Source organism: Otolemur garnettii, unplaced genomic scaffold (assembly GCF_000181295.1).
Source record: "Otolemur garnettii isolate 467f Iridium unplaced genomic scaffold, OtoGar3 scaffold00011, whole genome shotgun sequence".
Classification (NCBI taxonomy): domain Eukaryota; kingdom Metazoa; phylum Chordata; class Mammalia; order Primates; family Galagidae; genus Otolemur; species Otolemur garnettii.
The window spans coordinates 3,439,469-3,451,063 of NW_003852406.1; the positions used below are offsets into that span (position 1 = coordinate 3,439,469).

Sequence of the window (11,595 nt, forward strand, 5' to 3'; positions counted from 1 at the left end):
TGGAAAAAAACAAAATAAAATTAGACATCAGTAGATAACCCATGTTCTCCTTTTCTGGCGTAAAAAATATAAAACAAAGTTTTAAAAAGGCAGTAGGGGCTCAGGCACCTGTGGCTCAAGCGGCTAAGGTGCCAGCCACATACAACTAAGGTGGCAGGTTTGAATCCAGCCCAGGCCTGCCAAACAACAATGACGGCTGCAACCAAAAAATAGCCAGGAGTTATGACAAGCACCTGTGGTCCTAGCTACTTGGGAGGCTGAGGCAGGAGACTTGCTTGAGCCCCGGAGTTGGAGGTTGCTGTGAGCTGTGATGCCACAGCACCCTACCGAGGGGGACAGCTTGAGGCTCTGTCTCAAAAAAAAAATAAAAAAAATAAAAAGGCAGTAGGAAACCAGTATCAATTTAAATACTGTACATACAACACAGGTCAAAAAGCACACGTGGATGAATAGTTCATTTAAAAAAATTGATAATTCAAAAGAAATTGACACTCTGAAAATGTCAGGTAATTTTTCAGAATAATTAAACTCACCACACATCTGTAAACAAGAATAAATTTATTTAATTTCTTTTAAAGATTTAATAATATACAAAACGTATATATAATATCTTTAAGTAATACACTTTCTTCTCCCCACCCCCAATCGATATTAAACACTATTTAAACAATTTAATCTCTTCTTGCTTTGTCTGTATCTATGAGATACACTACTGAATACAAATAAGCTTTATACTGCTCCCTTCCAAATAAAAATTAGAATTAGTACCTAGGAAACAAACCAAAAAAGAAAAAAAAAAGGAAAAAAAATTAAAGCACAAAACTTTGTCAGATGAAAAGCTTTTCTTGTTGTTGAATATTCAACCATATCTGGGGCTGCTAAATTACATTTTATTGGCATAAAGTTGCATTGCAATCTGCCACTATTACATAATGATAATCCGATACAATTAATTTCTTAAATAAATACCACAAACAACATTTGTATTCAAATGTTTCTACACAATTTTAAACATATGCAAGAGTTCATGTTTACATTTTGATTTGCTATACTGGTCAACAAAATCTTTGGAGAAGTATCTAACTTCCAGGTTGTCACTATAGATATAGAGAGGAAAAGAGTACTTAATTTTCCTTCACAAAGTAACCGCCCTTGAACATTAAGTTTCCTCTTTTATATATTTAGTTTATATACCAGTTTACCATGGCTTTCTTCTACTTAACAGTGACTTGATAAAACAATGTAAAAAAACCCAACTAATACTTTTGCACAATTTGGGTTCTATTTAAAATAAAACTGGTTCTACCTTTAAACATGGGGTCTAACCCTGATTCATAAATACCATCTCTTAGAACATCGTCTTCAGCTCAGGTTTCTTTTATTATTATCTCTGTGAATCTAGAGTTCTCACAAGTAACCTCCTTTGCTGTGGCAAACAAGCATCTAGTTGGGGACCAGCAACAACAGATCGCTGAATGCACTAAACACACACCGAGGAAGACTCCTGACTGCCATTTAACCAAAAGGCTGAGTGATTTCTTCATCTCCCTGGCTGAATGGCAATACATCAGCTGCCAAGAGAACCTGCACAGATACCTACCTTTGGCTAATGGTATTGCACCACGTAAAAGAGGGCATCCTCCTCATCACAACAGTCAAATGACACCCTCTGCTATAAAAGAGCCCTTTAAAAAGTTATAAATACTAGTTTTTCTGTTAACTTAAAAAATTTCCCAGTTGCCAACTGTATCCTACAGGGAGTTGCTGAGTGACCAATTTAATCAGGTCAAAAGAATATTGACCTTTTAACTGCGCTGGAGTCAGCAACTTCAATTCCCATACACATTTCTAAGTCACAGGTAATTTCCTCCTAAGGGAAAAGTGACACAGTAACATTTTTGTGAGGTGTAGGCAAAGCCAATGATTCAGTAATATTATAACATTAGACGAACAGAATTAGTTGATTCAGATTCTTTGGTGGAATTTCCAGGCTGAACATTCAAATCTGAAGGCTCATCCTGAGGAAATATAATTTTATCAGGCGTATAGTCATTCCTCTTCAGATCTAAATTCACCGCCCACAACAGAAAAATGAAAAGAAAAAAAAAATTAGTATTTCTTAGAAAGGAAAAATTAATAAAGCTTTTTTTTTTTTTTTTTAAAGAGACAGTCTCACTTAATTGCTCTCGGTAGAATGCTGTGGCAGAACAGCTCACAGCAACTTCCAATTCCTGGGCTTGAGCGATTCTCTTGCCTCAGCCTCCCGAGCAGCCGAGACTATAGGCGTCAGCCACAAGGCCTGGCTATTTTTTGTTGCAGTTTGGCTGGGGCCAGGTTTGAACTCGCCACCCTCGGTATATGGGGCCGTTGCCCTACCCACTGAGCCACAGGAGCCACGCTAAAAACACTTTCTAAATCAAGTTTTCTCTAAAGTTGTCAGATCTGTCTTCCACTAGGTTTTCATGAATCAATGGTAACAAAATTTATATACACAAAAATGAAGCCATTCAGATGGGCGTGGTGGCTCACGCCTGTAATCCTAGCATTCTAAGAGGTCGAGGCAGGTGGACTGTTTCAACTCACATGTTTGAGACCAGCCTGAGCAAGAGTGAGACCCCCATCTCTCCGAAAAATAGAAAAACTGAGGTAAGAGGATTGCTTGAGCCTGGGTTGGAGGTTACCATGAGCTATGACGCCATGGTACTCTACCCAGGGCGAAGCTTGAGACTGTCTCAAGAAAAAAAAAGTCATTCATTTATTAATTCATTCAATAAATATTTATGGTAACAATGAAGACAAAGAGAGACAGATGAATTCTAGGGAGCTTACAGAATTAGAATGAATAGTATGTGATGGATTGGTTATGAAAAAGGAATCAGATAGTTTTAGGCCCAGGCAACTGGGTAACCATTAATGAGTTGGGGAAATAGACTTTTGTGGGTAAGGGTGGGAGAGAAAAATAATTCTGGAATGGGCATGTTACTATAAAGATGCTTTAGTGTATCCAAGTAGAAATGTAGGCAACTATACACAGAAACAGGAATTCATAAAAGAAGTAAAATCTTCTGACAAATAATCAGTATACAGAATGCATTTACACTTATTGAAAGAATGAAATCACTTAAATTATAGACATATATGAGAATAATTTGAAAATTTAATGCAGTGCTATCAAATTTATAATTTAAATCATAGTTATGCATATACTCTTATACATTTATCTCCATATAAAACAAAACTGACACTAAGACTATTAAGTTTAATATAAGAAGTAGCTATATTAAATGATCTAAATATACTCAACTATTCAGATTATTTTTGATAATTCAAGAACACGCCAGCATGTTTTAGGGAATACAAGCCAATGTGCAGCTGTACTCTACAAAGAACAGTGGAGAGACACAAAATTACAGCCTAAGTCTTACTATGTTGTTGACTAACAGGGGTAACCATGAACATACCATCTCTAATCATCTGTACAATGAAGGATTTGGACTGGGTTTCTTTTATGGTCTCTTTTAGCTGTGAAAGCCTGATTATAATAATCTAAAAAACAGATATGCTCATTACAAAAAGCTGTTCACAGTTGTACACAATTGTAGTTCCAGCTACTCATGAGGCTGAGGTAGAAGGATCACCTCAGCCCCAGGAGCTCAAGACTATCCAGTGGATATAGTGAGACTCTGTCTCAAAAAAATAAAACAAAACAAAATAAACCAAAAATAATTGCACTGAGGGCGGTGCCTATGGCTCAAAGGAGTAGGGCACTGGCCCTATATGCTGGAGGTGGTAGGTTCAAACACAGCCCCGGCCAAAAAAACCCCCCAAAACAAACAAACCCCAAAATTGCATCAGATCTGAACCCAAATAAAAATTATGTATGGGCTGCCTGTTGAGTTCACCAATATGCATTCTAGTTCTGGGTAAAATGGACTGAACACATGCCCTATTTCTCCTACTAATTACAAGTAACAACTCTTCACAGAATACATAAAGCAACATATAAAACAAGTCTCAGCTAAAATTTCTGAGAAGTTAGGCAAATGGCTAAGAAAGAAAATCACTGTTTGAAGGACCAATATCGTGGTGAGTGAGCTTCTGTCTTTTTCCCTCTCTGCTTTTCTGGCTTACACTTGAAGATAGCTCAATTCCAGAAGTGCACAGTAAATGCATTTCTGTCTGGAAAAGGCTGTAAGACATTCTGGCCTGAGGATCAAAGGAGGACCCTGTGCGATGAGGCAGGGTCTTGCTCATGTTGCCCAGTTTAGAGTGCAGTGGTGTGAGCATAGCTCACTGCAGCCTTTAACTCCTGAGCTCAAGTGATCCTCCTGCCTCAGCCTTCTGAGTAGCTGGCACTACAGACACAGCCTAACGTGCCTAGCTAATTTTTCTGTTTTTAGAGACAGGATCTCACTATGTGGCCCAGGATAGCTTCAAACTCCTGAGTTGAAGCAACCCTCCCTCTTTAGCCTTGAGTAGCTGGGATTATAGGCCTGAGCCACTATGTCTGGTTCCTGTAATTTTTTAAAAGTTCCACAGGAGACTCTGATGCATATTGAAGGGAGACAACTTATAATTCAATCATAACTTGTAATTCTCCTTTTTTTTTTTTTTTTTTGAGACAGAGCCTCAAGCTGTCACCCTGGGCAGAGTGCTGTGACATCACAGCTCACAGCATCCTCCAACTCCTGGGCTCAAGCAAGTCTCCTGCCTCTGCCTCCCAAGAAGCTGGGACTACAGGCGCTCGCCACAACGCCCAGCTATTTTTTGGTTGCAACCGTCATTGTTGTTTGGCGGGCCCGGGCTGGATTCAAACTCGCCAGCCCAGGTGTATGTGGCTGGCGCCTTAGCCACTTGAGCCACAGGCACTGAGCCTGTAATTCTTGAAATACAAAGATGATGTTACTATCATGAGAAAATACATTTGCAGTTCCTGTTCCTGTTTCAGGGAATATTTTTTCCCCAATTCTTTGCAAGGTTAACTTGAAAGTCTTCAGGTCTAGGCAAATACATAAGGTTCCCAGGATCATTTCTTGGCCTCTAAGTTTGAATTCTATGATCTGTTTATGTGCCCTACAGCTTTCCATTCTGTTTCTTCCTCTTACTTGGCATTTATCACTTTTGCAACTCCCTGCTAATCTTATTAATATTCAACATTAGATCAAACTCAATGAAGGCAGGGACCATTCTGTGTGGTTCACTATTTTACCATCAACACCTAGCACTATTTCTGATATTCCGGAGATACATTATAAATATAAACGAACTTTGTATTCTTATAAGAAAACACAGATTCATTTATAACCAACAATGTGTATTTGTGAAGAAGTTGCTAAAGCTGGCACAATTAGAGACAATTAAATCAAACCTTTGTATCTCTGGCCTTAGGAAGTATTACAGTCCAACTTTGCCAACAATTTATACATTATACTCATAAAGAAATTTTTTACCTGGAAGTTTAAGCTTTCTACAGCAAGAATTACAGTGATGTTTTGCTCTAAAGTTTTTTATTGCATCTTCTCCTAGATTTGCTGGGCCAAAAATCATATCATCACAGGACCTGTGGAATTGGTAGTATTTTTTTAAAAAGGCAATTTATACAGAAGCATAAATTTTGAAATTATGAAAATACACCTTAATGAAACTGTTAAAACTTATTACCTCTTTTCTTCTGCTTTTTAAAAATTTTAGCATCCAATTTATAATTTTATCTTTTAAAATTAATTAAAATTATAACTGTACACATTTATGGTGTACAATGAGATGACCTGATGTACAATGTGAAATACCTAAATCAAACTGATTAACAAAGCCATCACCTCACTTACTTATTTTTTGTAGTAAGATTTTCTTCTGCTTTTATGACAGATGGGTCAGTCAAATTTTCGCCCACGCCTTTATATGTAAAAGAAGACAATTCACATTATATTGATATAAACATTGACATTTGTACAATAAAACAGTATTGAGAGATTTTATAGCAGGACCAATCAGTACACTGTTGAACTATTCAAAAGAATGTAGTTTTTCTTTTGATATTTCATAACTTAATTTATGGCCTTGGCATTCCACCAGTGAAATGTCAGAGGTGGTAAGTACACATGTAAGCTCCTGATGGTACCCCGCTTCTGATTCAACAGAGTCAAAGCTGTAAGCAAGCATCTCCTTACTTGTACAACATCTACGTAATTTGGCTTTATTTCACCTTACTTGGCAAAGAACGATTTGGTACATGAGAGAATAATCCATAGGACTTTTAAAATAAATGTTTGGGATTTAAGAAAACCATATATTAGCATAAATACTTTTTTTTTTTTTTGAGACAGAGCCTCAAGCTGTTCCCCTGGTAGAGTGCTGTGGCATCACAGCTCACAGCAACCTCCAACTCCTGGGCTCAAGCGATTCTCCTGCCTCTGCCTCCCAAGTAGCTGGGACCACAGGCAGCCGCCACAATGCCTGGCTATTTTTTTTGGTTGCAGCCATCATTGTTGTTTGGTGGGCCCGGGCTGGATTCGAATCCGCCACCTTAGGTGTATGTGGCTGGCGCCTTAGCCACTTGAGCCACAGGCGCCAAGCCAGCATAAATACATTTTATTGCAAAATATTCAGAAGACAAAGAGTAAGATTGTGAACATGGCTCTTCACCTCTAGCCTTCATCAGAGGTATTAAAAGTGGTTAAATCTTTCCAGTTTATCATGTATTCTCTCTCACACACACGCACATATTTAAAAAAAAAAAAACTTTAATGACATTTTGAATAATCACAAATATTTAACCTGTGAGAACAAAATCTAAATAGGATGGCTCAATTTTACAAAATGAAAAACCAGAATTAAAACATGATACTACTTTCTACTTAACAGACTGGCAAATATTAAAAATATTCAATACTGGAGAGATTGTGAAGAAATAGGCATTTGCATATAGTGCTGAGGATGAATCCTGACAACCTCTTGGTATAGCAACCTGCCAATAGTTATTAAAATTAAAATGGTACTCATCATTTTTCTAAGCCAATTTAAGAACCTACTTCATGGAAATAAAAGTAGCAGTACATGAATGTTTTCTAAGGCAATATTTGTAGTAGGAAGAACTAGAACCAGAGTGAATGTCCCTCAATAAAGATGCTATACCTCTGTACTATGACTACCACAAGGCTATTAAAGAAATAACTCAGGCTTATTAGTAATGAAAATGTCTACAATATACTGTTAGGTAGGGAAAAAATGGAAACAAAATCTCACAATCCTAGCTCAGAGAAGATCAGCACAAAACAAAATCATTAAAAAAAAAAAAAAAAAAAAAGGAGGAGCCAGGGACAGTGGCTCCCATTGGTAATCCTGGATCAGTAAAACATGACAAGAAGGGATCTTGGCAATTTCTGGACCTAACTTACAGAGTTTCTGCTTTCTTTCTAAAGTTAACTGCTATTTGAGAAGTCTAACTACCACGCTATGAAAAAGCTCCACCTAGTTAGCTATGTAGCGAGACTATATGGAGAATTGAGGAATTCAGTCAAGAGTGAACACAGACTTCGGACACTTGGTTCCAGTCAAGCTGTCCAGTGTCTCCAGACATGTGAGCCCTCGGAGGTGACAACAGAGATGAGCCATCCCTACTGTACCTCATCCAAATTTCTGAATCAAAGAACTGTTAAGTAAAAAAAAAAAAATCTGTTATTTTAATTCACTAACATTAAGGTAGCTTAGTGCGCAGTAATAAGTAACAAACACCATGAATAATAGAGATATTTGTCACTGTTTTACAGAAACCATCCTTATACTTTTGAAATACTTACAGGCTTCACATCCAGGAGAATAGAGAATTTTACATGGTTTTGCTCAACAAACATCTATATTACCTTAGAAATAATGAAGATAGATCAAAGTATTCAAGGCATTGATAACTAATGTCATGATAATGATTGACATGCTTTATAAGATAGTTTCTATTGGCTTGAGAGTTTACCTATCTATAAATCAGATTTCTTCATATTATTAACAACACATAAATAGCTGAGAACCTACTGAACAATTTCATTTTAGCAATATTTTAATAAATGTACCTTGTAAATCAAGTACCAGTAACTCTCCTCTTGTATATTCGTAAGTCCAGTGGCTAAAGGCTAGCATGATTTCTTCCAGTGTATTAGTTGGAATAATCTCATCACCATTATTATTGTTGTATTTTCTAAATTCTCCAGTCATACATTCTTCCACAGCAAACCACTGTCCTGCTGAATGGCAATACAGCAGGAAAACTTCAAGGAACCTTATGAAAAATAGTTAGAAATTACTAGCAGTTTAGTTGGTAAGATTCTAATTGAGCTGCAAAATGCATAATTAAATATTCAACATCAATAATGAAGGTCAAAAGGGACTGCTATCCACATAATACTAAAAGACCTTCAGAAGAATTTAAAAATTTACCTTGGAGAATATGGTATAGATTTGGGTTTCATTTGATTGAAGGCAAATGTGAGTTTCTGTGCTGCTCTCTGTTGTTGAATTTCCTACAGAAGGGGAAGTAAAATCGTGTTTAATATTTAAACAAATTTTGTTTATACTTTACAAGTGAAAAACATGAAGCTGAACTACGTTTCACTGTAAAGCATTCACTAGCACTTACTCTGAGACAGAGATGCAGAACTGTATCTTCTTTATAAATACGTGACCATGTGTTAACCACCTCAGGAAGAAAAGATTTGATAATATAAAGATGCCCTGATTTGAGGATATCATGTTCTGACCAGGTACACTGTACTTTGACAGCTCTGCGCAATCCTCCTCCCATCTCTTCTTTACTTAAAAACTCTATTTTGGCACAAAGTCCCAGCTGTGACCAAGACGACATGCTGTTATTCAGTATGTTGGGTGAACTCTCTTCCAAACGATACACTGTGACAGGCTCACCTGCAACACGAAAGGGAAGAGTTTAAGGTCAAATTATGACTCTTTAAAAATAAAACTGATAGGTATCTTTAGTCAAGATTCTATGTAAGGGGTAGTGCATGTAGCTCAGTGAGTAAGGTATCAGCCCCATATACCGAGGGTGGTGAGTTTTCAAACCCAGCCCCAGCCAAACTGCAACAAAAAAATAAAAAAATAAACTTAGTTTAAAAAAAAAGATTCTATGTAAGGGAATGGAAGATCAAATAACAAAATTGGAGTTTTATAAAAAGAGGTTTAAGGGGCGGTGCCTGTGGCTCAAAGGAGTAGGGTGCCGACCCCATATGCCAGAGGTGGCAGGTTCAAACCCAGCCCCGGCCAAAACTGCAAAAAATAAAAAATAAAATTAAAAATTAAAAAAAAAAAAAAAGAGGTTTAAGAGCAACAAATGACAGGAAATTACAGATGCACTTTCATAATATGTCTGAATTCATGTGTAATGAGAGAAGTTTTCAAAATTCTAAACACTTTCCTGAATTAACCTTTTAGACAAGAGATTTGATTATCTGTTCCACAGACCTGTGATATCGCTTCTGAATATGCCAGTATAGAGAAATTTAATACTCTGATGCTGCCTTCTATTCAAACAAATCTCACCCTTGTAGTAGTCAAATTAAGAATTTATATAAAATAGGCACCTCTTTATGTGATACCACCCACATTCTGTATTATAGCTAACAATAATGGAAGGGTTCCTTTTTCTGTTTATTTATTTAACTTTTGGATTTACCTCTTGGAGGCACAGGTGTGAATGGAATGCTCTGTGATAACCTCATCAAGTTGTTTCTTTCCACGGCTGCATAAAAAAATGGAAGAGAAATAATGAAATAATCCCTACAGGTTCAAAATATTACTAAATTTTGACTTTAATATTACTGACCTGAGTAATAGTAATTTGTATCCATAACTGGCTTAAATGGAGAAGCAAGACCTAAAATGGCAAGAAACAAACGAGACTGTTTTCAAATGTCTCATAAAATCATCTTAAATGTCCTTCTTATATAAACCTCTCCTCACAGTAACAGAAAAAAACAAGTATGTACATTACATGCTAGATTATTATATTTCTTTTTTTTGAGACAGAGCCTCAAGCTGTTGCCCTGGGTAGAGTGCCGTAGCATCACAGCTCACAGCAATCTCCAGCTCCTGGGCTTAAGTGATTCTCTTGCCTCAGCCTCCCCAGTAGCTGAAACTACAGGTGCCCACCATAATGCCTGGCTATTTTTTGCTTGTAGTTATCATTGTTATTTGGCAGGCCCAGGCTGGATTTGAACCCACCAGCTCTGATGTATGTGGCTGGCACCTTACCACTTGAACTACAGGTGCCGAGCCTAGATTACTATACTTCATTATGCCATAAAACGTGTATATGCACACACGTGTGCGTATTATAGATCACACAGTATGTAATGCCTCCTGGTTGAGGAGAGGTTGAAGGTTGTCTCAGAGGAAGAGAAGTAGGAAAGGAGCATAATTTGCAAGGCAGTGTTCAGGGCTACATTTACAAAGGGATGGAAGCATTAAAATGCATCTACACTTGAGAAATTGCAAGCAGTTTAATACAAATAGACTAATCTTACTCCAAAATAATTTATTTCAGTTGATAGGTATCATCATACAAGTAACTATCTACCAGTGACTTGAAGATGCAGCTAAGATTGAAAATTACTTAGCGAGAGTATAGGCATATCTATTGGAGGGAGAGCTACAGAAGCAGGGAATATCAAATTATTAAGAGCTTAATATGCTACAGTAATAAGAAAGGATTTTACTGAATGACAATGGAAAAAATATAAAGTGGAAGAGTGACAAGATCACATCTTTTAGAAGAACCATTTTGGTGGCAGAATATAAGACAGATTAGAAGCCTGGAGCCCAAACTGCATGCACAGCTCACTGTAATCTCAAACTAAAGTGCTCAAATAATCCTCCTGCATCAGCCTCCCGAGTAGCCAGGATTACAGGTAGTGCCATATATGCCCACCTTATATATAACAGAGACGGGGTCTCACTATGTTGCCCAGGGTGGGCTCAAACTCCTGACCTTAGAGGCAAGCGGACTGCCTAAGCTCAGGAGTTAGAGAGACTGACCTGAGTAAGAGCAAAGCCTGTCTCTACTAAAAAATAGAAACGCTAGATGTGGTGGATTGCCTGAACTCAGGAATTAGGAGACCAGCCTGAGCAAGAGCAAGACCCCATCTCTAAAAAACAGCTGGGTGTTACGGCAGGTGCCTGTAGTCCCAGCTACTTGGGAGGCTGAGGCAAGAGAATTGTTTTCAGCCCAAGAGTTTGAGGTTGCTGTGAGCTGTGATACCACTATACTGAGGTCGACAAAGTAAAATTCTGTCTCAACCCCCCCCCCCAAATAAATACAAATAAAATAATATAAAATAAAAAAGAGAAAAACTAGCTAGGCACAATGGTGGGTGTCTGTAGTTCCAGCTGCTTGGGAAGCTGAGACAAGAGGATTCCTTGAACCCAGGAGTTTGAAGTTGCTATGAGCTATGAAGCCATGGTAATCTAGTGAGGGCAACAAAACGAGACTTTGCCATAAATAAATTCAATATATTCACATAAGGAAATACCATTTAGTATAGAGAATGCATAAACTACCACTGTACAGAGCAAGCTTTTTTTTTTTTTTTT

General features: G+C 37.5%; 1 protein-coding gene across 2 annotated transcripts in view; it reads right to left on the reverse strand.

Annotated features, from left to right (window-relative positions):
• Nucleotides 1-538: 538 nt before the first annotated feature.
• Nucleotides 539-11,595, reverse strand: part of TRPM7 (transient receptor potential cation channel subfamily M member 7) — a 110,129-nt gene continuing 99,072 nt past the window's right edge. For both annotated transcript variants that reach the window (XM_023509975.1, XM_023509974.1), the window contains 8 exons: nt 9,830-9,880; nt 9,680-9,745; nt 8,630-8,913; nt 8,431-8,513; nt 8,067-8,272; nt 5,829-5,895; nt 5,451-5,560; nt 539-2,065 (listed from right to left, as the gene is read on the reverse strand). In XM_023509975.1, the coding sequence (XP_023365743.1) occupies nt 1,935-2,065; nt 5,451-5,560; nt 5,829-5,895; nt 8,067-8,272; nt 8,431-8,513; nt 8,630-8,913; nt 9,680-9,745; nt 9,830-9,880 (998 nt within the window). In that variant the 3' untranslated portion in view covers nt 539-1,934. The remainder of the gene's footprint in view (nt 2,066-5,450; nt 5,561-5,828; nt 5,896-8,066; nt 8,273-8,430; nt 8,514-8,629; nt 8,914-9,679; nt 9,746-9,829; nt 9,881-11,595) is intronic.